Consider the following 27,986-nt stretch of genomic DNA (forward strand, 5'->3'; position numbering starts at 1 on the left):
TTGTCCTCTCTCTGACCACTATCCTGCATTCTTAGAAAATGCAAAATGCAAAGTTTAAAATAATTTCCTATTTTATATTCAACTTGTGTCTCCTTAAAGATTTTAATTTTCTATGAAACCTAAAAACGTATACAACTTCATCTGTAATATAGTCCCCAACCGCTCAGCACACTTGTAACCCTATCATTTGGGCAATTTCTAATTTAATTTCATGGTTAATAATGAAAATTTTAGTAAACTGATAGGATGTTTCTGGAGGGATATTTAGCAGTATCTCTTAAATGTGCACATTCTTTGCCTCAGCAGTTCCATGCCTAGAAACTAATTTTTTATATTTTAATTTTTTTTAAGATTTATTTATTTGAGAGAGAGAGATAAAACACACTGAGGGGAGGGGCACAGAGAGAGGGAGATAGATAATCTCAAGCTGACTCCAGCTGAGTGTGGAGCCCAACATGGGGCTCAATATCACGTCCCTGAAATCAGGACCTGAGCCGAAATCAAGAGTTAGATGCTTAACCGACTTAGCCACCCAGTGCCCCTATTAACTAATTTTTTAGAAATGCTGACACAAATGCTCAAAACTGTAAATGTAGAAATATTTATTGCAGTGCAGCATTGTTTGTAATACCAAATCTTGGCACCAACCCAAATGACCATCTACAGGACAATGGTTAAATAAATTACTGTGCAAACATATCAGGGAATGCTACAAAGAAGTTAAAAACAATGAATAGTGAAATGGATGAATGTTCAAGACACACTGCAAAGTAAAAACAAAAGCAATTTGCAGAAGACTATGCCTAACATGATATTTTTTGTTTAAAAGTATATTTGTATGTGCATATGTGCAAATGTGTCTATGTGTGTGTGCTGCTATATATAATCCATCGTCAACACTGCTCATCTTCAGTAGAGAAAGGGAAAAAAATTGTATTGTTTGAAATTTTACAAAAATATAATCCTCTTGTAGCAAGTTTTAAATGGCATTTTTCTTTAAAAACTACCTTGGGAGCCTCAGTGGCTCAGTCGGTTAAGCGTCTGCCTTCGGCTCAGGTCACGATCCCAGGGTCCTGGGATCAGGTCCCATACTGGGCTCCCTGTTCAGCAGGGAGTCTGCTTCTCCCTCTACCCCTCCCCCCTGCTCATGATCTCTCTCTCTCTCAAATAAATAAATAAAATCTTTTTTAAAAAAATTTAAAAAGGGCGCCTGGGTGGCTCAGTCATTAAGTGTCTGCCTTTGATCATCATCCCAGGGTCCTGGGATTGAGTCCCGCATTGGGCTCCCTGCTCGGCAGGAAGCCTGCTTCTCCCTCTCCCACTCCCCCTCTTATGTTCCTGCTCTCGCTATCTCTCTCTCTGTCAAATAAATAAATAAAATCTTTAAAAAAAAATTTTTAATAAAAATAAAAAAATAAAAACTCTACCTCTAAAAATATGGGCCATCCCTTCTTACCAAACATTTCAAAATATCATGTCGAGTAACAACCTACCTTTTACAAGATGTTTAATACATGTGAATATACATACACAGATGTTTTAAAATGAAATACGGACATTTAAAGAGCATCCATTTGTACTCAGAGAAAAAGTTTTAATATTGAGGATGTATCTTCCTTCATCAACATGATTCCCAATGGAAAACAAAATTCCCTAGATAAAACTTTAAATCAAGGGATGGCTACTGTTCATAGGACCATCACATGGAGAGAGTACCCACAATAACTAGGCAACCCAAGGAGAGAAACTTACCATAATAACCTTAAGTTACTGAAGAAAAAAAAAAAAGAAAAAGAAATGGCAAGCTTTCATTAGAAATTCAATAATCAAGCAACTACATAGTACCTGACCATTTAATAGACCTTGGATTTAGTTTGGGTGAGGGGATAGTTTGCGGCAGTATATTTTTTATTCTTAGTCAAAGAAACTCTGGAACTGTTGTCCAACATGAGAATCCAAGTGAGAAATTTTAGTCATCCATGTACATGGTACACCTCCATACCATGGGTTACTTGAGCTGCGTTTGCTTTGTTCAGTCCCCCTTGGAGACACTATGCTCCCTAATGTTTTCATTTAACAGCTTTTTATCAGGGTGCAGAGTGCAGCATATTGAATATGGTTTTCATGGTATCTCATACAAACTACTGCAGGGTACCTTTGACAAGAGCCCAGAACGATGCCCCTGCCCCCCCACCCCACCCCCCGCCTCCAAAGAAAATAAAAATATCTGTAAGAGAGCAAACAAAATTTCTGTGGCCAACAATTTAATTTGGGAGTCTGAATGCTTATTATGAAGGAAACTTAAATATTTGTAAACCAAATAGAGTTAGAATTAACTAACATATGGACCTCTTTGCCTTGGGGTTTTTATTCTTGGGTAGCTCTCCCCAGCTGATGACCTGTTTTAACTGTGCCATGTAGGGCAGAACCAGTACAAAGGAAAAGCCAGGAAGTACCAAATAGCCACAGGCTGCCACAAGGAAGCTCAACTAACTGCTGTATTTTGATTCTTTATTTGACAGTTGATATAATGGGCAAGAAAGTGTTTAATAGATATTTTTTAGGGAACTTAATCATACAACTAAAGCAACAGATCGCTAAGTGTTTCTGCTTTTTGCATGTACCTGGGTATATACATGGACTATTAAATAGACTTGCAGGCAAAGGAAGACTCTGCCATTATAAAATTCACCTCAGCATATGAAAGAGATTTGGTAAGTGCAAATCTTCAGATCTTTAAGATGCCATAATTTTTAAAATATCCTTTCAAAAAGACATTTATACTATGCAGCTCATTTCTGCAAAATGTGACTTGATTACAAAGTCCTCAGCAACTTACGAGATTTATTTTAGGAGACTGAGTCACTTCCCCCAAAGTTTTACAGCTATCTCTTGTCAGTGAAAAAATTCTAAGGCCTGAAAGCTCTCAAGGAAATGAACCAAAACATTCTGGAAAGTTCATTCTCCACAGGGAAGATAAGATAACCATGGCTTTAAGACCAGTAGGTAAAAGGAAATACACAGGGAAGAAGAATGGCAGAATGTAATAGAACCTCAGATCTTTTGAAAGAAATTTTTAGGGGCACCTGGGTGGCTCAGTCATTAGGCATCTGCCTTTGGCTTGGGTCATGATCCCAGAGTCCTGGGATCGAGTCCTGCGTCAAGCTCCCTGCTCCACAGGAAGCGTGTTCTCCCTCTCCCATTCCCCCTGCTTGTGTTCCCTCTCTCACTGTGTCTCTCTCTATCAAATAAATAAATAAAATCTTAAAAAAAAAAAAAGAAATTTTTAAAAATAGAGACATGTCAGGGCGCCTGGGTGGCTCAGTCGGTTAAGCGTCTGCCTTCGGCTCGGGTCATGATCCCAGGGTCCTGGGATCGAGCCCTGCATCGGGCTCCCTGCTCAGCAGGAGGCCTGCTTCTCCCTCTCTCACTCCCCCTGCTTGTGTTCCCTCTCTGACTGTGTCTCTCTCTGTCAAAAAAATAAATAAAATCTTTAAAAAAAAAAAAAAAATAGAGACATGTCTGTCTCCCAGCTTACTAAATGTAGCCAGATTGTAATCCAGACATTTTTTCAAATTCTCAGGTTGCACATCAAGCATGTCCTACTTCAACACCATACTATCAATATTTTCTTTTTTTTTTTTAAGATTTTATTTATTTATTTGACAGAGAGATAGACAGAAGAGCACAAGCAGAGGGAGTGGCAGAGGGAGAGGGAGAAGCAGGCTCTGCACTGAGCAGGGAACCCGATGCGGGACTCGATCCCAGGACCCTGAGATCATGACCTGAGCCAAAGGCAGACGCTTAACCATCTGAGCCACCCAGGCGCCCACTATCAACATTTTCTATAGCTTCTAGAATTTCTTTTAAAATTATGTTATATAAATGTGGTTTCGGCCTCATATTCACCTAAGATCAATGCTTTAGGTGACATTTGGCTTTAGTAATATACAGTGGAATGACTAATTGGCTGTGGCTGCTTAATCCTGTTATATTATTAGGTTTTTACTATAGGTAATTAAGTTCCAGGGAAAAGTCTTCTGTTTGAAGCCAACAATAAACTGCTTTCTTACAATTGGACTGTCTGTAGCAACTTGCAATATCCACACTTGATTCTTTAAATCATTGTTGATGGATGCGGAGATGCCTGGTACTGGAATATGAGACTGAGTAGGAGTCCCACTGTATTCTTTAATAGCTGAAAAGCATAATTCTCCCTATGACTCTCCCCACAAACGTTTACTTACTTGCCCAAAGTACTAGTCATGCTTCTTTGTGCCATGCCTGCTAGGGTTATGTAGAAATAAAGAAATTTTTCGAAGTCTCTTCCTAGGTCTTTTAGTAGAAGAAAATGATGTTCTCATTTCCCAACACCCAATAAACCTGTCCTGACCAAGCAGGAAGGTTCAAAGGGTATTCTAAGGCCTCTCCTAGTCAAAAGTTTATAACCAAAAATGTAATGTTAATTTTTTTATGGTAAAGAAACCCTCAAAATACTCATATTAAATCCCAGGGGGCCTGGGTGGCTCAGTTGGTTAAGCATCTGCCTTTGGCTCAGGTCATGATCCCCAGGTCCTGGGATCGAGTCCCACATTGGGCTCCCTGCTCCGTGGTGGGGAAGCTGCTTCTCCCTGTCCCTACCACTCCCCCACCCGCTGAGTGCTCATGCTCTCTCTCTCTCTCTGCCTGAAATAAATAAATAAAGTCTTTAAAAAAAAAAAAAGAAAAGAAATGGATTTTCACTCCTGTAATTTTCTTGTATCATCTTGGAAATTGTTTTCTGTCTTTGGGCATATTTCTGCACTCAAACACCTACCTCCTCATCTTCTAGCTCACCAGCTCCAGTGATCTCACTCCAGAAATCCTTCTGTCTCAGGTCTTTCATTTCATTTCCTCCATCAGTCACCCCCAAGTCATCAAAGTCTTCCTTACCCTGCTAGATTCTTTGATCCATTCTTATAATCACCCTCTAACTCCATCTTCCTTCTCTCCTTCCACTGCATCCCATGATAAAGCTCAACAGTAATTAAACCCAGCCACCTACTTAGACCATCACTGTAGCCCAACTGGTAGAAAAGTAAAATAAAACCAAACACAAAGACACTCTCTGGTCTGCCCTTCAACTCATGACCACAGATCTTCCATGGGAGTCAGTACTGCCAGGCAACCTTGCTACACTTCTCTACCACACGTACTCTCTCACTTCCCTAGATGACTATGTCACATGTTCACCCCTCTCCACCACCTCCGAATGCATACAAGCAGAAGCAGACCCACCACTCACCTGCCTCTAGACACATCTTTGCTACATTGCCTCCACTCTTCTAGGTGAAGTGCCTCTGCTCCTGTTGAAGTCCAAGCCCCCAACTTGTGCCCTAAATCCCATCTGCTCTCATCTTTTCAAGGATTTATCTCTTGTGAGCATCCCCTCTTCTGAGTCATCAGTATCATCTGGACAATGTCTACTAGATCATATCCACTAATGAAAAACCTAAAAATGCCTTTGCTTTATTCTGAATGCCCCTGTTGGCACTCCCCCATTGCTTCACCCCCTTCACAGTGAACTTGTCAAGACACCAACGATCTCCATTCCATGCTGCCAAGCACAATGCTCATTACTTTTTGCCACCCATGGTCACTACTCTTACAGTCCTTGGCCTCTCAGCTCTAACCAGCACTGTGGATTACTCTCTCCTACTTGATTACAACTCTACTTTTTTCTCAGAGCTTTCAGGACATGTCCTCCACATGGTTTTCTTTCCTGGCCACACTCTCTTGGACTTCTGTGACTCTTTCTGCCCTCTGCGCAGCCTCCATCCTAGACCCCCTTCTAGGTGGTATAGTGATGGACTCTCTCAGGGCAGCTTCCTCCAGCTCCATCGATTTGTTAATGACTCCTAGATTCCAGATTCACGGACCTAACTTCCTTCTTGACATTTGCACCTACGTCTAATAGGCATGTCTAATTTGACACAGATAAAATAATTCTTGACTCCCTCTTCTATTCCTCCCCATTCCCCCAATTACTCCTCCCTCGCTTAATTGAACTACTCTGGTCAAGAATTAAGGAGCTACCCTAGATTTTTTTCTTTCCCACATTACCGAATACTGAACCATGAGGAAATTCTCTTGATACTATCTTCAATAATATCCTATATACATTCTACTCCTATCAGCCTCTCCGCTATAAGCCCAGGATAAGCTCATATTCTCTCACCTTCACTGCCACAAGACTTTGACCTATGATTCATTTCCCACCAGCAGCCGAAGTGATCTTCTAAAAAATCAAACCTTGTTACTCTGCTAGTTAAAATCCTTCACTGGTCTCCCCTCTACTTCGAATAAAGCCTGAACTCCCTATGATGGCTTACAAAATTATCTGCAATCCAATGTATCTATTTCTCTGACCCCCAGTATGTCCTATTTGTCCCTTATCCACTTGCTCTAGCAACATTGGTCCTCTCTCCATTCCTGAAACCTGCCGCTAGTTCCTGCCTAGGGCTTACGCTAGAACCGTTCCTTCCTATCTCTGATATTTGCATGGCTTGTTCCTTCTTGTCATTTAGCTTAAAAGTCACCTTTCAGAGAGTTTTTCCTGACCCAACATAAAGTCTATGCAATCACTCTTATCATATCACCCTGTTTTATTACCTGCATTGTACTTACTTGAAATATTACCTGGTATTTTTTTTACTTTTAAAAATTTTTTTATCTTTCCCCTCTCGAATATAAGCTCCACAAACAGGGGCCTTCTCTGTTTAATTCACTGTTGTATTTCAGGACATGGACACAGGTGCTCAATAAATATTTGGGTGCTCAATAAATATTTGATAATGGATGCTTTTATAGAGAGCTTCATCAAAGAATATGAGCTTTCTGGCTAAAAAAAAAAAAAAAAACAACAGTTACCTGCTTCCAAAATGAAAATAATATACTTGCATTTGTGTAGCAGACAATACTTTCAAAGCACTTTCATAGACAATTTGTTCAATCTTCCCAATAGCCTTTTAGGAGTTTACCATGATTCTTCCTTTCTCCAACACAGAGAGAAAGATGCTAAATGATTTATACTGGGTTACACGGTCAGACATCACAGTGCTGGGACCAAAACCTAATGGCTGGACTCCTTGCTCAGTGCTCTTCTTGCTAAGCCCAAGTTAACAAATGAAAACATATATTAAACTGAGCCCCTCTGCCATCACGCGCTCTGTGTATGTGCTGTTCTTAGAAGATTATGCTGAAGTTATCTGTTCACATGTCTCTTCTCTCACAGAGTACATGTTCCTAGAAAACCGAGCTGATGTTTTATTCATCTGTGTATTCCCAGTGCCTAGCACGCTGCCTGGCATGTAGTAGGTGTTTAAATGCTTGTGGAATTAACTGACACTCACATCAGAGCCAAGTCTTCCTCTCGATACAAAACAGGTGGGTTATTCTCTATCTCAATACTGAGGATTTCACTCTGCCCATATTAAAAACCTGGAATGATTCTTTTTCTGAAAAGCCTCCAGTCTCACATCATCCAGCACTTTCTGAGTCCTTTCATGGACAACTTAAGGACAAGAAGTTGCAGGAGGTTAAACAAGTCCTGGGCAGTTCTCCAAATCAGTACTTCCAATTCATACTCTACTTCTTAATAGAAACAAAGGGCATGTAGAAAATCACTCATTCACATTCATTCAATCTGAAGTCAAAAGCATGACATTCCATGCCCTGAATGTGCAAATAGTCATCATTCAAATAGTCATAATGGTGTAATGGAAAAAAACACTGAATGGAGTATCAAGAACCACAGGTTAGGATCCCAAACGACTCTCAACAGCTGTGTGGGTTTGTGCAGGCTTCAATCAGTCTCTAAGTTTCCTCATATATAGTATATGAGTGACAATTATCTTTAGGGCCCTTCCAGCTCTAGAATCTGTTCTTCTATTAGCAGTCCCGATTACAATGACATTGTCCCCTGTATCCTATCCCCTCCAGTCGCTCAACTCAAAATAGCTAGATGAAGGAGTGCCATAACTAGGTTTAGGTGCAGTGGTAATGGTCAAGTATAAATAAAATGAATGACTAGATGGATGGGATTTTCCTAACAGGAAATGCTCCATGAACCAAAAACTAGGCAGCACCAAGAAATTGAACAATCTTTCCTCCATTTGCAAGAGCAAGGTTTGGTACCACTGCAGTCTGATGTATTCAGCCAGGCATGGGCAAACCTGGTCATAGTTCTAAAGTTCTAAAGTTCCCAGGATCTCTTAATCATCGAGTTGCATCAAAGAAAGTTTCCAAAAGCCTCCAGTGGGTTCAAGAGTTTCCTTTAGACTTAGGCTAAAGGCCCACAGAGCATTCCTGGCCATATTTGTCAAGCAGGTGCTACTTTCTATCTCCTGTTGCAGTGGTGAGGTTCAAAAGGAGCCCACTATGCATGAGGGCAGGAATGAAAAGTGCCATGTTGCCAGAATAAGACTTAAAAGAAGTACATGCCCTAATGCCAGAGTTTCAACCTCAAACCAGGGCCACCATCCTTAGCTTATTTATATAGTAAGCCCCTTAAAGGTAGAGGCTGTGTGTTACCCATAAAACCTGGCATAAGAACCATGAAAGATTTGCTGAAGTGAATTGCCTGGTTTGGTAGAGTTTGGGGTTCATAAATCTGAGGTTGCTATTTGGGCAACAAATAACATCTAGTTAAATGTTTATCCCAGATCAGTAAAGGATGCCTAAGAATAACTGCTCCTGACAAATCAGCACAGACTTATCTCTGATACTGGATGGTGTCATCGTGCACCATTTGATCATGAGAAGATAGAAATGTTCTTGTTGTTCTTCCAAGCGTTCTCTTGTCTGGATGCAAGGATTTGTAAAGATTATCATCATTCCACCGTCTTGCTCTTCAAAATACAAGTGCGCATAACACACTTGGGGTAAAGTATTTAATTGGTAAATGTAAAAAGTGCATTTGCACGTAATCCTAAAAGTGACAAGAAGTAGAATATCATCCAAGAGGACTAATTTGTCAGTATGCTGACAGCCAGATTTTGAAAACTTCCATCAGAGAGCAGAACTTAAAAATAGATGAATGGTTTAAGCATAGGATGAATTCTAGAAAATGACCATCTCTGTCCAATCTAACTCATAGTAATAGATCTTTAAGAGATTTTGGGAAAGAAAGGGGAGATGGTTATTTGGGTCCATCTGCTGTGTCTAACCAGATCAACACACCTAAACCACTGGAAAAATTCCTAAAGTTCCCTAGGAATATTGGATCCCACAAAATCTTGGGAATTCAGTCTAGGCCTAAAAACATTCTCTAAATCAACAATATTCTGAATCTAAAGACTAGAAGAACATTTCAGATGCAACAACACATCACAGAATTCATTGTAGGTCAAACTGAAATACAACCTATCAGACACCGAATCTCAGTTTTCCTTTTAAAACGCTCATCGATTCAACAAATTCGTACTAAATTTGATTTGGGTACTGAGCATGGAGGATCCAAATATGATTAAGACATGGTCAGCCTCTATGTTTATGGTATATAGTGGAAGGCGCAAACCCACAAATGGCAAAGATAGAGTGTGCTAAGGGCTGTGATAACAGCCCACCCAGATAAATACGGACTCTGAGCTCCAAATGCCATGAAAGGCAACAGCTCAGCTGGAGGCAGCAGCATCTTTTAATTAAGGGCCAGGGGCTGTGGTGAATTCAAATAGTGCTTTCTTTTTAGTGGGTGCTACCATTTCTAAAGGTGACAATTTTTTTTCTGGTCAGAAGAAGTAAAAAAAAAAAAAAACAACCCACAAAGTAGCAGAAGTTTAAAAAAGCAATCCAGGTTCCATATAAAGGCCTTGTGGAAAGGAGGACAGCCTTGACAGACTCAGGGTGGCAAAGTCCAGACATCTAGGGCTCTGTACATAAAAAGAGACACACCAGACAGTGTCCAAGCATGGGAGACGGTGGTGTGAGGTGGGGGTGCGGGCTTGGCTGAAGTACAAAGAGAGAAAAGGGGCAGCCTGGCATGGCCTTAAAGCTCCTGAGGAGGAAATTTAATTTGAAATTTACTATGAGTTTGATCAAAATTACCCTGGAAGATCAGGCTATGCAGTTTAAGAATTCTCATTTAGGGGCGCCTGGGTGGCTCAGACGGTTGAGCGACTGCCTTCGGCTCAGGTCATGATCCCAGGGTCCTGGGATCGAGTCCCGCATCGGGCTCCCTGCTCCTTGGGAGCCTGCTTCTCCCTCTGCTTCTCTCTCTCTCTCTCTGTCTCTGTCTCTCATGAATAAATAAATAAACTCTTTAAAAAAAAAAAAGAATTCTTATTTAGTTATAGTCCCAGTATTTAAACAAATACCTATTGTATTCATTTCCTAGCGCTGCTGTAACAAAGGTAACAAAGTACCATAAACTGGGTGATTTGAACAACAGAAATTTCTTGTCTCACAGTTCAGGAGGCTGGAAGTCTGCAATCAAGCATGGACAGTTACTTCCCAATGAGTGCTATGAGGGAAGGATCCGTTCCGGGCCCCTCTGCCTGGCTTGGACATGGCCATCTTCATGTTCATATGGCATGCTCCCTGTCGGGCATGTCTTTATCCAGATCTCCCCTTTTCATAAGGACAAATCATGCAGATTAAGGCCCATCCTAATGATGTCAATTTTAACATGATACCGCCGTGAAGACCCCACAAAAAACACAAAACTTTAGTTCAGCCTTCTTTTCCACTAATTTGGAGCTCTCCTTTATTCTTTGAGTTTACCATACCTATAAAGACTGCACACACCATCCCTCACTTCCCTGTAAGTTCATGCTGGTCTCTGGAGGAAGGCCAAAGTCAATCTTAGGAACAGGTGGCCTTATTCCCATCACTCTGTGCCTCCTGCATCAAGGACTGAGGCAGATCCTGCCTCAGTTTCTTGTCTGCTGTTGGTGATGATCACACTGTATTGCACCTCTGCTCCCAGCTGTAGCCCACCAATGCCATTAAAAAGCACTGAGAACATAGTCCCCGATTTTCTCTTCTGCGCTGCTTTTGAGTGAATGCTTTGCTTTTCCCTAAATAGTTCAGAGCCTAATGCCACAGGCATATTTCTTCAAAAGTGGTTCTTTCCAGGGTACTTGAGCACAGCTATCAGTTAACGCAGACTGACTGAGAAGCAAGGCAAAGCGAGACTTTGACTTAGAAACAAGAGACCAGAGAAAGGCAACATTTGCCCAGCAGTACCATTTTCTACCCCACTTTGCCCACTGCAGTCAGCTCAGTGACTCCTTTGAGTCAAAGACTGAAAACACGTCCAGGCTCCATTCCTGTACCATCTCAATTGGCAACCTGACAATCCAACCGAACAAATCCCAACAGTGTCTTCTCCACTTCAAACACCAGACAGTGTTTAACCCCATTGCCAATAAAGTTTTATAACTGGGTATTACATTCAGCAAGCGGGACTCACAGAATAAAACTGAGAACAATGTTATTCTTCCACCCTGCTGCCTGTTGTGATCTGCTCTGGGGGACTAGCTCTTTGCTCACCACAGGATGAAAGGATGAGAGCAGGCCCCTTGACTCTTCTGGTCATTTTGAGATGAGGAAAAGTCTTCTGGTCACATCAAGCCACAAAAATGTTCACTTTTACAAAGAAAATGTCCAATCCTATGTCACAGTTAAACCTCCAAACTTCAGTCAAAATAAAATCTTCTCTGTCTTGGCAGAAAGCCTTCAGAAAGGAAGGGAGCTGCAGCTGGATTCTCTCCTTTCCACCAGTCTCTGCCTCTCTCAGGATATCAGTGGGGTGGAAGAAGGAAAGGTTAGGAGGCACGACTGAGTTGGTACTGTCACAATCTGGTGCCGGCATTCTGTGGGCTTAGACTTTCTCTCTCCAGAGAACAGTTCCTGGGTTCTGGAGAGATACCCCATTTCTGGGGAGTCTCACCTGCAGTTTCCTTGCTGTGGTCACTTACAACCCTCTTTCCCCCAGATGATGGCACTCTCAGAGCACACCTGGACTCTTTCTGCCAAGGTCTTCTGCCCTGTCCCTCTGAATGAGCCCCGGGGAACATGAGCTCCTCTGGATAGTGTTTAGGAGCAGGCATGCCAGTGACCCCACACCAGCTCTGTGGTGGGCAGACCCCAACTCTTGTCCACCAGAAACACATATTCTTTTTTTTTTTTTTAAAGATTTTATTGATTTGAGAGCGAGAATGAGAGACAGCATGAGAGGGAGGAGGGTCAGAGGAAGAAGCAGACTCCCTGCCGAGCAGGGAGCCCGATGCGGAACTCGATCCTGGGACTCCAGGATCATGACCTGAGCGAACGCAGTCGCTTAACCAACTGAGCCACCCAGGTGCCCCAGAAACACATATTCTTGTCCTAGCAGCTCAGGCAGCGTGGCCCATGGCCAAGGAGCCATGCCCACTCTTTGTGCCAGCCACAGCTTCTTGCCTTTAGAGTTGTCAAGCATGGATCAGACACCAGTCCAGGGTGTCCCTCACACAGCAGAGGACGCTCATGAAGCCGTCGGGGCAGGTGCCCTGACACTTGACTTGATGTGGAGGCATTAAATGAGAGAAGATATGTAAAGCACTTAGCTTAGTGCCTGGCAAAAATAAACTTTTATTTATTAAATATTAGACAGTAATGTGGAACATGGATTGGACTAGAGTATGTCAGACTAAGGGCATGACTTAGAGAGACACGAAATGAGAATCAAAAGATATGACAGTGTCAGGAAACATGGCTAACTTAACCATCAAAGTAGGACAGGAGGCAAACTCTCAAGTGATTCTCAACCCTGAGAGACTTTGAAAAATGGCATTTCCACTAACAAATAGAGGAAACGAAGAACCAGTGTGGCATGCCAGTCATTTTGTTTTGAACAAGCTGAGTTTGAAGAGCGAGTAGGATATTCAGAGAGAAGTGGTCTTGGGAGCTTTAGACAGAGGCTGGTGTGAAATAGTGGGCTGCTAGCAAACTGAGGGCAAGGCACAGCCCTGATGTGCCGTGTTCACCCCTTTCTGTGGCGTCCATGCTCTCCTCACAGCTGCCACCAATGTGAGGGCCCTGAATGCAGAAATACAAGAAGATGGGCAGACTTGGCGCTCGGGGGCCAGGAGGGTACAACCACCCTCGGTTAGCAAGAAAGCTTTCTGCCTAGACTGGCTAAAAACTGGGAGTGAATGAAATCATTCAAGGAAAGAGGTTTTAAAAAGAAGAAAATTCACTTACAAGAGGATCAGAAAGGAGTTTCAGTAAAGAGGAAAGGGACAAATGGCCAGAACACTGGGGGATCCAGGAGACAGGGTCACAGCCAATGAAGAAGCAGCCTCAGACAGTGGGTGCAGTAGGCAGTAGCTGAGGCCAGGGCAGCAAAGACTGACAAAAGGTCTGGTGTGGGATTTTCCAGTTCCTGCAACTTGCAAGCACATGGCTTTAGAACACAGGAGGGGCACAGGGGTCCTCCTGTCACCTCTTATAAATAAGAATTCCACAATAGTTTAGCTTTCTTAAGAGAGTTATTGAAGTAGTTTTGAAATATTTGACTATCTGAAGAATATGTGGAATATTTCAGCTCATGGGCACTTACAGGTGTTGGTCACATCTACCTTTAGGAAAAAATTAATTTGTCAGTTACTGTTTAAAGAAAGATGAGTAGGTTTGATATTTTATGGCAAAGGAGCTTTTGTACCGAAAACAATCCTATTAGATCATCTCAGCCTTTCCCTATGCCCAGAGTTTGTGTATGCACTCAGCCCTTGGATTTAAAACCCCAAAGAATGCGAGCTGCACTGGAAAGGAAAAAGCCCAGAGGTAACAGAACAGACAGTATTTATGTGTATCTGAAACACTGCGACAGCTCTAAAAAAATGAAACTCTTTCACTGAAGTATTGCTCAAAGGGACAATAAGTATTGGGGGAATATTTTAGACAGTGCTAAAAAAACTAGCAAAAACAACTTAGAAAATAAGTCTCTACGGGCCTCCAGTTAAGGAAGTGACTCATCATACTCTACTGAATCTTCAAAGATGAAATGATGTTCGAGGGAGGCACGGCAAATGCGCATTTAACATATTCTGGTGGAACCACGCACATTCCGTTGGTACAAAAGAAGAGATTGAGAAAGAGGATGATCTAAATTGCACAGGAGCCTTTCCAGACCCTGAGTGTGTGCCCCGACAGGGAGTATGAAATATGCAGTTCTTTCAAGGAGCCCACCAGGCTGAGTGGAAATTCAGTTTTAAATGATAGGGCTTGGGGGATATAAAAACAGCTCCTAAACACAAGCCAACTTCTCCTCTGGCACTCAATCTAAGACAGGAGTCTATTCCAATACTGGAAGAAAAACCGGCTGTGTTGAACTCGTTAAGTCTTATTGCCTTCCTGGGGTTTTTTGAGGGTAATTTTAGCTATACTCAAAAATCACCTGCAGGGATTGACTTTAGCACCTAACTCTCTTTAAAAAGCAACCCCGCTGTGGAGGAAATTCCTATTAAACACTGTATTTTTTCCAACTATTTTACTGAGCAATCATGGGAATATTACTAAATCCATCCAGGCCCTCCGTTTCTGATTTGTAAAATGAGGCCAGGAGAGTAAATGATCATTAATTTCCTATCCAACTCTAAAACCTCCATGCCTCTAAGTTTTAAAATAAACTTCAACAGATGGATCATCTATTTAATGATTCCAGATGATGAAAAATGCAGTACTTCACTAGCAGCATTCGATTTCCTTAAATAAATCATACCGTTTCCTTATATTTGAGTGAAATTTATGTAAAATGAGGAATTCTGGAGGTTCCACCCAGAGCATCACAAAACACAAAGATGACAATGTTGCTGCTTATCTTAGCAGTATTACTCTAGTTAGACTTTACAACTAATAATAATTAATTTTTTAAAAGTAGTTTTATTGGTTTCATGGTGCTCCTCCATTCAGGCAAATGAATCACATGATGAACTAGCAAATTCTAAGTTACCTGACAGATGCTGACCTGTAACCTTGCTCAAATCAGCGGTTACACTGGGGCATGTGTATACACAGTTCACCTTGTTTATCTCCTTGAAATGGCTCAGGAATGACGGGGTTTGGCAGCTAAGTGAACAGAGGAAAAATGACTGTCACACAGCCCAACACTAAAAATTTAACCTCTTCCAGATGTTCGCTGAATTCTTAAGGCTTTCCTTTTTGCATGGAATGTCTTATCCTATCCAAAATATGCCACAGACTTACACTTAAAAAATCTATTTGGATGCTTTTGGAAGGTATATAAATATTTAAAATCCTACTAGTTAACTTAATATAAATTCTCCGTTGGGAATTTCACGGTTTTTTTTTAGATTAGCCTTACAGTAACATATTTGCTTCTAATATTATAGTTTAGTGCTATAATTATGGTCCCCAAAACAGTCATACTTATTTTTGTAGAGTAAAAAGATGATCAATCAGGGTGCCTGAGTGGCTCAGTCGTTAAGCGTCTGCCTTCAGCTCAGGTCATGATCCCGGAGTCCTGGGATCGAGCCCCACATCGGGCCCCCTGCTCTGCGGGGAGTCTGCTTCTCCCTCTCCCACTCCCCCTGCTTGTATTCCCTCTCTCACTGTGTCTCTCTGTCAAATAAATAAAATATTAAAAAAAAAAGATGATCATTCTTTGACCCATCGAAAATTTTATAACAGCATTTGTTTATAGATGTGTAATAGTTATGTTGTGAATATAAAGGTGATATATTTCAGAATGTCAAGAACGCTATAGATATTCTTCATGCCAAAAGACACACAACCTTCAGAAAAACACCCGTGACTGCTTAGAGCAGCAAACGCCTATTTTTGCAAACAAGGGACTAAGAAAGAACAAAAAAGAATGAGAGTACAAAGCACTAACCACACTGAATTCAGGGAATAAATTCATTTCCATTTAAACACACAGTGCTTTCCATATTGAAAATAGAACCATGGGTAAAGAAAGAGGAAGCAAAAGGCCAATATATTGTATAATAATTGAAAAAAAACTGGAATGACAGTTCCTCAACTATGATCTCAAATACAGATATTTTAAAAATTCTTTCAGATGCCTGGTATATAATAAATTCCTAATATTGTTGAAGAAATAAATGAGTGAATGAATACCAAAACTGATCTGTTGCATAAAATCATTAGGAGAAAACGACAGAATATGGAATAAATCTCCAATAGGAAAGTACTCACTATTCCGTCATAATTGCCCTAGCCAGAAACCTACTCTTTAATGAAATTAATTAATCCACATGAATAATGCAGCACAGAGAGCTGGATGAGGTGCTCAGGATACAAAATGAACAGGACACAGTTAAGGAGTTAAGAGTGCACCCGAAGGGACAAACATGGAAAAAGACAAATTACAATACATTGTAATTGGCACTGAAACAGTGATATGAAAAAGTTCCTAAGGAAGCAGGAAAACAGACTGATTGCCTGGAACAGTTAGGGGGCACATCATGGAGTGGGTGACTTCTGAATCCTATCTAAAAGGATCCACAGAAGTCAGCCAGGCAGAAAAAGGAATAGGACAAGAGGTGCAATCTTCAAGTAAAACAGATGTAACCCCTTCATGAGAAAGACGTGACATGCATATGAAATTTTCACCTCCTAGAATGACTTTCTCTCATGTGAATACCAAAAATTAAAAAAGTCCTATTTGATGATAAGTCTAAATATCACCTTCTTAGCGAAGCTCTTTCTATACATTACCTGTCCCTGAACCCATCTCAGGCTTTAAACCATTCCTTCTCCATGCTCTCATGGTCTCTGTAATATTCTGAACACACTGCATCATTCTACCTATCTCACACCCCACCAAAATGTGAGCTGATTCATGTTTGTACCCCATTGCCTACTGGCAGACAAACAGCAGGCTCTCAACAAATGTTTCGGTGGTGTTGTGGTTACCACCTATGAAAAAACCACCCTGCATATACTTCACAAATGTCATCTTGTTTCATCTTCCTTGCAAATTTATGAGGTTGATACTATTCCCATTTTTACACAGGAGGCTGAGCCAGAACTTGAATCCAGATCCATCCCATATCCCCTCTCCAAAACCATCCTTTTTGCCACTCTACTACCCAATGCTGAGGTTAATGGATCCACTGGACTCTACCCAGTTCAAGCTCTGTGTGTAATTAAGGCATTAGTGTGGGTCTTCTAATGATTTTATGAACTACAGTAAATTGAGAAAATGTGATCATTTGTTGCTTCATAAATTTTTATGTAGGAAAGAAACATTAGGCTTCCTCAATGAGCATGCATACACTGGGAGTTTTGCAATTCATAATTTAAATTAAAAGAAAAAACACAAAATAGGACTTAGAGGAAGAATTCCTTAATGTCACCACTGAATCCAAGTTATGACACTCTGGTCCCTACCACTTAAATCAGACTGAAAACCTGAGATGCTCTCTATAGTTCCTCTGATGTCCATATGAAGTATACACAATTGTGAAGTTATTTACTCAAAAACTCAACAACAGTGTCAGCCTGACTGTGGGAAAACAACTGTCAGAAATTAACATAACGACTTTGATAGTTATCACAGCTCAACTGTAACTCAAAGACTGCCAGCATAAGACTGGTTTAAAATAAAGATAAAAATACATGGTGCAAAATGAAAGAGAGAACACGTGAGAGCCCACAATGGGGAAAACCTGCTGGAGAAAACAAAGGGAAGATTTCAGGTATACCTGATACCTCTCATCATTATCTACAATACCAAGGAAAAAAAATGAATATTCTTTGAGTTAGTACATCAACAAGAATTTGAAGTTGAGTTTTAAACTTCTCCTGCTTGTTTCCATTTATTTTAGAACGCAACTTTTGTTGTGTGTGCATGTGTGTTTTGCAGGAAAATCAAACCTCATGTACTCTAGTGTTGCTGATTCAGATAAGTTTCTTCTTTTACCCTTATTGTTTACTTATTCAGTACATTGTTGTTTTAAGACACTAAGTTTTCTCATGGCTTTTTATGCAGAATACAAAACTGGAATAATCCCTGTCTATAAAAAACCCACAACAATAACAGTAATGACTAGTATAGGAAAAGAGGTTTAAAACAGGATGGAATTAAATGTTGTCAACAGTAAAAGAGAAGATGGAGAAGGAAGTGATTGTAATAAATATGTTCTAAGATCTTTGTACAGTTTGAGAGGTATTTAAAGATACTGATTCATTTTAACCTTTAACTCAAGTATGCATGACAAATATTTTAAGGATAATTGCTAACAGACTAGACCTAGGAAATTTAACTTTCAAACAAATAGACTGAATAGATGGTAGGGAGTAAAGAAAACTCATCATTTCAATGGAAGGCACAAAAGCACATCAAAAAAAAAAAAAACTACAAAAAGGCATAAAATACAGAAAACAAGATAGGATGTGGAAATAAATCCAAATATATAAAAATATAACAGCAAATGTTAAAACACAAAATGCACCAACTTTAAAAGAGGGTCACTCAGATTGGATTAAAAATCATAAAGCCATAGATGATTTACAGCAGATATATCTGAAGCATGCCAAAGAATGGCTGAAAGGAAATCAGTGGGAAAAGATATATCGAGCAAAAACTAACCAAAAGAAAGTTGACACAGCAACCTGATAACAGACAAACAGACTTTAAGAGAGATATCAGGATAAAAAGATGGTATTATAAATGTATTTTCTTTATTGATGTACCCATTAGTCCTTAGAAAAGCATGAAAAGCCAATTGTAACAAATATTATAAAAACAGTATGTGTGGTAAGCAATTATTTTGTGAGTTAGTAATGGGTTTTATCAGAATGAAGAATTTTTTTTGAGAGAGAGAGAGAGTAGGATGGGGAGGGGAAAGAGAGAGAGGCTCCATGCTCAGTGCAAAGTCCAACCCAGGGCTCAGTCTCACAACCCTGAGATCATGACCTGAGCCGAAATCAAGAGTCAGACACTTAATTGACTGAGCCATTCAGGCGCCTGTGGAATGACTAATTTCTAAACCTCATGCCAATGTTATCTTAATTCCATCAAAAAATATTTACAATCATTTCACATTTACTAATTATGGTACCTATATAAGCATCCTTCAAGGAAAAGTGACACAAATTACACAGGTACTGTCCTTGGTCCTGCTCTGGGTGTGTCTTCTCAGTCAGTATCCTGAACAGGTTGTAAAATGTATACGAAAGTATGACACTTTTTAATACCCAGCACCTATTCTTGCAGTGATCATGCAAGGATGCATTAGGCTTTGAAACAGACCAGAGGACCTGATACGTTAGCAAGATGCATCTACTATGGTAGAGACATCAACTGCTCCCTAAAGAGCCAACGGCTTCTCCCCATTTCCCAGTATCTAGGCAGTTAGGCAGATCATGGGACTAATGTTGAATGGAGTCTCTAAGAAGAAGTGAGATGTGTCACTTTGGGGCCAAAGCATTTAAGAGCTGATGTAGGAGTCTCCAGTACCCTCTTCCCTTGACACTTGCCCAGAGAGGCCTTCTGTTACAGATGGTGTAATGACACGATGGTGAGCCTTTAATAATCCGATATGGCAAAAATCAGGAGAATGGTCAGCCTGCATCTCTAAACAACAGTACAAAGCAAGCCCCCTGTCAATCCATGTTGGACACATAGTATTAGAAAGAAATAATCTTTTGTTCTCCTAAGTCATGGAGGATTCAGGGTTAGCTCATTTGTACAGCATAATCTGAATGAGGCTAATACAACTAGGTAACAAAAAGCAATTTAGAGTTAAGTTGTTCCAAAAACCATTTCATGTTCAAAGCCCTTATTCTCTAAAAGCATTTTCTAAAATTTAAAGACATGACCTGAAACAACTTTTCTTTGGCAGTAATCATGTAAAAATACCAAAAGAGCTTACAAACAGTCACTCTTCACTATATTTTATAGCTATTCTGGAAACTAAATACTTAATACATAAATTCTTTGTTCCATTTGATTGAATTTGGGATTAAGCTGCAGTTTTCCCATCACCTTGAAAAGCATATTGGTTCAGAACCTATATAATACTCAAAATACTGTATTATTTACCATTGAAATTTGAAGTGCTTTATATAATTTCTAGAACTCTGACTCAAAGGATTGGATTTTGGTTTTTATAAGCAGAAGCGGTCTGGTGTGTCACTTTAATCTGGACATCCCTTCTTGTGGATTCATCCAGTAGATAAGTTTGTGCTGCAGCTTCAGGCTACCAGGAAAATGACTTTATTATTATTTACAGTAGCCAAAATAATGATGATAGTTTGCAATCAGCACGACCTTAGAATAAGCCTAGGCACCTTCTTGAGAGCTTTATACACATTATCTTCTTTCTCGTGATACTGGTACTTTTTTTGTCTTTTTTTTTTTTTTACAGATGAGGAAACTGAGATTTAAAAGGGTGACATAATTCAAAAAGGGCTTCTGTCATGAGCAGCACACGTAGGGCGGCTCTGCTGCTCTTCATGTGGAACCGACATCAAAAAGATGACGTAATTCGCTCAAGCCAGTAAGTGTATTTGAATTTACTAGTCTGTCTGATTGCAGAACCTGTGCTCTTAACCACTGAAAACCCCAGAATTTCGCAAAGTGTGCCATGGGTGATAATCGTGGTGGCACGGTCTACAAAAGTTATTTTTTTAACAGTTAATGTATGTGAGAAAGAATTACAATTGACACAGAACACCCTTCCCAAGGCTTACTGCTTAAAACAAAGTCAGGGTAGAGAACTGGATGGTTTCTTCCTTCCTTCCTTCCTTCCTTCCTTTCTTTCAATCAGATGGTTTAAAGAAAAATATTAAAGTACAGGTGATAATCCCATACTGTAAAAATCAAGAAGGTGCTGAGTAAATAACTGAAGGCTGGAAAACACTGGACTGTATTTTTCAACACAAGGGGGAGAAATGAAGCAGCCTTGGCTGCCTCCCACTGGCGTAGAGCAACACCACGCTGGACCTTAATTCTTTTATCTGTAAAACATCGATTTAAACTTTGGGATCTTAAAGCTCTGAAATACATAATCTCAATGCCTTGGTTAACTACTGTGATCCTACTTCTATTTTACCATCCAAATGCAAAGAAATATGAAAAACATCATACCACATGAGCCACAGTATTTTTTAGGATAGAGGCAAGTCTGGCCGTTCTGCCATTCATCTTTGAAGATGTAATCAACACGCAGACACTGAGAGGTATACTCAAAGGGCGATCCAGAGAAATGCTGGCAAACTATTTATTACTGGTCTGTGGCAAGATAAGCTTGAGCCAGAATATGAAACAGCTGCATCAATAAGCCCATTATTTAATTTAATTTTTTAATAGCAAGATTTTCTCAATGAAGAATGCAGGACATTGATTTACATCTTAGAGGAAGCTTCTTATCTAGTCATAGATCAATTGTAGGCCAGCACTCTGAGTAGCTCTGGTGTACAGAACAGTATAGATGTCTAGTTTTCATAATGTGCATTTTCCTAGCTCTATTCGGGTACTTGAAGTTGACTGAAAATGAGAAATGGCAGAGTAAGCCTTTCGAAGTGTGTTTCTTCTGAATAGCCAGAAAGCAAAGCACAAGACCAAAGGTTAAGGGGAATTAGAGAGCGAGCCTGAAACAAACAGAATATACTCTGCCGACTCTTTAAACAGTGATCGTTTGGTTTTTCGTGGAAAGCGGTGTTGCGTACCCTAAGTGCTTTTGCACATTTAAGCATTTGGCTCCTTTTATTTAGACTGCTTAGAAGGAAGCAATGAGTAGCAGTGTTACTCTTGTCAGGGGTCACTTCTCATTACGGAGACCAACAATAAGTTATAAATCTAGTGATTTTTGAAAACCATTTGCAAGGCATTAATTGCTGTAATTTGGAGATTCAGAGCTATAGCTACATTGCAATCATCTCTGGAAATCTCAGGGTGTATCTGAGACTTTCTGGAGAGAGAAAATATAATTAGCACCTGTTTTAAGAATTATGTTCACCCCCAAATTTACCCCAAATGGCACTTTGATATTTTCAATTTTTTTCCCTTTGTATTCCCAATAGGATGTATATACTGCTTAAAATGCCTGGAGAACAATTTATTTTTCTGATCCAGGAGTATATATTTTCGCTCCAGATTAGCTAAAAGTCACCTGGACTGACTTGTACAATGCAAAACCTTATTAACAATTAGCCAAACACAAGCAAAACTCACACTTCTTGAGAGTAAGAAAATGTAAGCCAAGAGAAACACAATCAAAGTGCAGAGTGTGCCAATAAGCCACACCTCACTGGCCAGACGTTCCACCCAAATCCTTTTCCTTTGGGATTCATTTCTATAGAGACCATCTCTCTGTTCCACAAATAAAACTGGGCATTGCTAGGAAACAGTCCGGCTTCTCAGGACTCGACTGAAGGGGGGCTTCTTCTTCTTCTTCTACTCCCTACCAGGAGGGACAGGAGTTTGAGGCCGCACCTGACATGTATGCTACTGTTGTATTTCTATTTAGCCGCAACAGCCTTAAACTGGTGACATAATTTGTGCCCCGGAATTCCTTTCTCTATCCTGGCCTTGCATTTCCTCTTTTCTTTCGGGTTTCTCCAAATGTATCACCTCGCCACCTTCACGTAATAGTGCCCCAGAACAGTTTGGTATATATTCGCGTTTCTTCCTTACTCATTCCGTAGATGCTTCCTGTCATATGATTGGCCCTACTAAACTTTTGAAAATTTCCACATGGCTTGGAGTTACTGTTTTCAAAATTTTTATATCAGATTTTTGTTACTTTAAAAAACAAAAATAAAAACAATGACCTAGTGGTTTTTAAGTCTGTTAAAGCAGCCCCAGGCACATTCCCTGAAGTAGTAACTACTGGAGTAGCCCACACTCTCTGTCCTGCCATCACAAGCAGTTCGTGTCCCTCCTTTTCCCTTCGGCATCTTTATACCACCTAGCAGCTCAGTCAGGATTAACTGCAGATACAAGAGAGCTTCACAGTGAGGACTTAAGCAAAGAGGGGGAGATTTTTTCCACATATGGCAAGAACTTTGGAGTGCCAGTCCAAGCTCATTCTGACTTTCTGCTCTGTCATTCATAGCTTTTAATCTCGATTGATGTCTTACGGTTGCTCCATGGATGCAACAGTTCAAGATATCACATCTTGTCACCACAGCCCCAGGTACAAGAGAAAAGGAAATTTAATGACTCTACAGGAGACTCTGGCTTTTCACTGGAAAAGGAAGTTCCCCCAAAGTCTTTCCCTTACATCTCCCCGGCCCAGAGCTGGCTCACAGCCCACTCCTAGACTACTCACTCGTTGGATTACCATGTAAATTTAGAACTTTCCTGACTCTGGGGAGGGCCTACGTGCCCTGAGATGAATGGCTTGCTGCTGAGCCCTGACCCTGTAAGGAAGAAGGATCAGGAAACAGCTCTCTGTGAAAACCCACAAAGCTGCCACCTACCCCTCTCCACATGGGAGGGCAAAGTCCCCACAGAAGTGAGGCTGCCTCCAGCCTAGAGGTCAGAATAGCCCACCTTAGCCCCAGGAGCAATGGCTATCTCTGTCTAAAGCCAGGTCTCTGTTCACTCATTCTGAGGTCCCAGATCAGCCAGGCTTCCTCTGAAAGATAGCTGTGGCCCTTCAACCATAGAAATGAACCAGATTTAATGTCTTAGATGCTGGGACCTGTGCCTTTCAGACTCCTTTGCTGCAGAAGAACTGTTGGAACCAACAACATGCCCTAGAACCCCAAGTACATGGTATTTTCACCTGCAGATGCTAGTCTCTGTGTTCATCCCAGTCCCTTGAGAGGTCTGAGGGCTCCAGTTCTCTCTGCCCTGCCAAAGATCTAAAACTATTAGAAAAAACACTAAGAAGAACTAACAAGCCCATGGAACTTAAGCCACCATTTATTATTCATTCAGAGTTCTCTGGAAATGGTGAGATGGGAAAATTAAGTGAAATCTCTCATTGCCTACGGGAAATCAAAAGCATGGAAGAAACTTCTGCTTCAGGGCCTAGGGCAGTGATTAGTTCCAGACTAGCCTTCCTGATGGAAACCACTGTAAAACTGGGAGGCAGTGGTTTTCAGACATTGCATGACAGGTGGCTTAAGACGAAAACCCCAGAGGGAAGAGAAACTGATGAGGTGACTCTATGACCACCCAGATCTCAGCCAGGGGACAACTTCCTGAGTCCATGGAAGTTCTGACAGGCTGAGGATGCAGAGATCAGAGTATGGATCAACAGGCAGGGCATGGGGAAGGAAAGAACTATGGAGGGGTGAAGGTCAGAAGTGCATCGGGATACCCACAAGCCCTAGGCTAATGTCTGGACTGCGCATGTGCAGAGAAACACTACCAAGGCTTTGTAGAGAGTAGCTGCTAACGGGGCTGAGAGTGCGCTGAAGTTCCTAGAGGCCCAGCAGTGCTAGAGAACACTGGAGTTATGACCCAGCCAGAGAAAAGACACGTGGTCGACATTCCAGGCATCCACTCAGACATCAGAAATGCCACTACTTAGAAAGAAGTACAAAGGCCAACAAGGCTTACCATAGATTTAGCCTAGCAAAGCCCTAAACCAAGTCCTAACAAAATCCATAGGGGAGACCAAACTTGGAGGCTGAACCCCATCAAGTTAGAAGTGCTGGGGAACCACTTTGGGCTTTCCACGGATCCATCCTCACAAAGGGGAAAATTATACCTAGCAAGTTCAAAAAAAGAAATCTGCCTACTAGGATAAAAATTAACATTAAAATAAAAATTGTTCTACAGAACTCGGGATTTCGACAACTTAGAATTCTCAATAGTCAGTGTAAAATCAAGAACTGCTGGATATGTAAAGAAACAGGAAAATGGGATCCATGGTCAACAGATAAACAGATAATAGAAACTGCCCAGATACTGGATTTTGCAGAGAACTTAAAGCAGATACATTCGATTCAATTCAAATAACTGAATGAAAATATGGTCTGAGTGAGTTAACATACAGGGAATCTCATGAGAAAAATAAAATATACAAAAAGAAAAAGAAATGAAAACTCTACAAATGTAAAGTCAAATAACTGAAATTTTAAAATCCACTGGATGCGACTGACAACAGAATGAAGATGAAAATATTAAAAGTTAGTAAACTTGAAGATAGGTAAATATTTTAAAAAATCATATTAAAATGAAAAGAAAACAGTTTGGTGAAATCTAAAAAGTTGAAGTTACAAAAAACCAAAAGAATCACTTCCAAAGTCCCATCAAAATTGTAAGACTTTTTTGTGAATATAATAGCTATCAGAAATAAAAATACAATTTTTAAATCCTACCTTCCCCATCTTCAATATATATTTAAACACACCTGGGTAAAAATTGTCATAAGAGGAAACAGAAAAATAAAAGTTCTTGAAATTTTTTTTGCCATTTTAGATTTCTTGTTATCCAGCATGATTAATAGAGTTACATTAGTAAATACCAATCAATATTAGTCAACATAAAATTCTTTGTTGCTGTGAAACGTAAATTTTAGTGGGTTGAACATTTTGATAAACTGTCAGCAAGGATGTTACTTTGCCTTAAATCAGAGTTTGTCAAGGGTGGTGCTAACAGATGGCTGTGGGAGGCGGTCCTGTGCATTGCGGGACGTCCAGCAGCATCCCTGGTCTCCCATTCCCTACCCCGCTGTGTCAACCAAAAATGTCTCCAGACATTACAAATGGCCTGTAGGGGGTAAAATCGCCCCTGAATGAGAAGCACTGCCATAAACAAATAGGTCTTTTTTCCCCCTAGTTCACTCCAAAAAAACAAACAACAAAAATGCCTGGTTTATAATTTACAGTGAAAGCAAACATGTCTTTCTATTAAAATACTTGATGTTAAATTTTGAAAGGAATTCCCTTCACTGAGTGAAAAACTTCCCCAACTTTGGGGAATGTTAGATTTTTATTATCAGGTTTAATTTAGATTTTCTTTAAGCCCGGTTGGTAGGGTTTGGATTTTTACTTTCAATAAAGCAAATTTTATATTTTCTGGCATATGCCATTCATCATTCGCTCACCTATGCATAACAAGTGCAAATTAGCTAAACACAGCTGGGACATTTCTATTAAAACAAATAGCAACTTATTCCTAAGTCATTTGTTAGGAAAATATGACACTTTCTTTACCTAACTGATCAAGGACACATCAGGAATTTTGAAATAAAAAGATACCATAGACTGCAAGTTGTTCTTCAAGAAATTCAATCTTTAGAAACTAAAGAACAGTGCAGCTCTCTCAGGTCCCCTCCCTCTTTGGGAGCTTTGTACTATCACTTTACTATTGCTCAATAAACTTTGCTTTGCTGGGAAAAAAAAAAGAAAGTACAGAACATTTTTTCACATTAGTTATCTAAATCGAGACATCTTTTTCATCAGTTTAAAAATATTAGTAAAAGTTAATACCCAATTCTTCCCGAAATGGGACTACTGATTAAGGGCAATGTGAAGCTTTAAAAAGAAAATATTATAAAATCTGCAGGTTCTGGCATTTAATCAGGGTAGAAATATAACCACAAAATTCATATCAGCAAAGGTATTTATTATTGTTGATTCTTTCCCTTCTAAAGAAGAAGGAAAAAGAAGTCCCAGAATCTTGCCGGGTTTATTTGTGTGTGTGGTCCCCCCACCCCCGGACCCCCCCGCCCAGGAAAAAATACACAATAGTGTACTATCAGAGTAAAAATGTATGCTCTAAGTCACATGCAAGTCCATTTCATGTCACTCACCTATATGATAAAGTCCAATCCAATCACTGGGGTCCACCTCCTCTTTAATATCCCAGAAGATAATGAGGTTCTGGGCTTGCCCCAGCGTGTACTCGTACATGCTCGCAGTCAAGCTGGAGCGGCTCTCGGAAGTCACCAGGTCTGTGTCGCTGTTCGCCCTCTGTAGGGTCATGTTCTCCGGCATGGAGCTCTGGGAAGCCAGGCTCTGGAGGTTCTCTGGGCTCAGTGTGTACCGCATCTGGGGATTTCGACGCCGCACAAAAAGCAGGTGCTCCCGGGCTGAGCTAGCCATCCCGTCTGCCTCTTGGAGGTTAGCTTCCTACAAAGCTGCAAGAGACATAACAAGCACGAATCATTAGCGTTACAATGCAAGGAATTAGGTTTAAGCTTCCCAGACATAAAGCCCTAAAGAGTGTTTATTAAAGCCCCACCATGCAATAATCTTCTGTTGTCAAAATAAAACCTATTACTCTACTGTCAACGGATGATGTCAGAAACAGCTCCTGAGAAACAGACTGAGGTCACATGAAGGCAAAGGCCATCGCACACCTGTCACCCTTGATTTCACTGGGCACAGCTCCTCCTGGCAATTAAGGAGAAGGGGATTTCGCTACTAGCCCTTTTAGATCTATCCTTTCCCAGACACCCCACCTACAGAAATGGTCCTCTTTTCTTTCACCTCGCCCCCCGACATGTATTTGTTTCCTGTTGAAATTAAATTTTAAAATAGCAAGACAAAAAATTTTGACACAGTTGAAATATACAGTTGAGCACAGGTTAACTTGCTCAATTTCCTTCTCACAGGAATGTAATCCATTAGAGTCTTTTTCAGGAACCTGCTCAAATGTCACCTCCTCTCTTAAATACAGTGGCCATTGTCTTTAAAACTGCAACACCCCAGTCTTCCCCCTCCCGCCCCTCTCCCTGTGTTTTTCTCCAATAGCAATTATTATGATCTGATGTGCCACACAGTACCACGTACTTATTTATTTGGTTACTGCGTACTTCTCCCAACAAGAATGTAAGCTTGGGGAAAGGACAGTCTCCTCAATAAAGGGTGCTGGGAAAACTGGACAGCCACATGCAAAAGAAGGAAACTGGACCCTTATCTTAGACAATACAAAAAACCCCAAATTCAAAATGGATGGAAGATTTGAACATAAACCCTGAAGCCATAAAACTCCTAGAAGAAAACACAGGCAGTAAGCACCTTGACATCAATCTTGGCAATAATTTTTTGATCTGACACCAAAAGCAAAGGCA

The 27,986-nt window shown here is 40.5% G+C and overlaps 1 protein-coding gene across 11 annotated transcripts in view; it reads right to left on the bottom strand.

Annotated features, from left to right (window-relative positions):
* The window catches only part of HECW2 (HECT, C2 and WW domain containing E3 ubiquitin protein ligase 2), a 363,868-nt gene that overhangs the window by 197,657 nt on the left and 138,225 nt on the right, over positions 1-27,986 (bottom strand). For all 11 annotated transcript variants that reach the window (XM_064586855.1, XM_064586854.1, XM_064586849.1 and 8 more), the window contains one exon: positions 26,724-27,050. In XM_064586855.1, coding sequence (XP_064442925.1) covers positions 26,724-27,015 — 292 coding nt within the window. In that variant the 5' untranslated portion in view covers positions 27,016-27,050. The remainder of the gene's footprint in view (positions 1-26,723; positions 27,051-27,986) is intronic.

Source organism: Mirounga angustirostris, unplaced genomic scaffold, assembly GCF_029215605.1.
Source record: "Mirounga angustirostris isolate CCGP_5_RB_7025 unplaced genomic scaffold, mMirAng1.0.hap1 SCAF_3, whole genome shotgun sequence".
Classification (NCBI taxonomy): Eukaryota; Metazoa; Chordata; class Mammalia; order Carnivora; family Phocidae; genus Mirounga; species Mirounga angustirostris.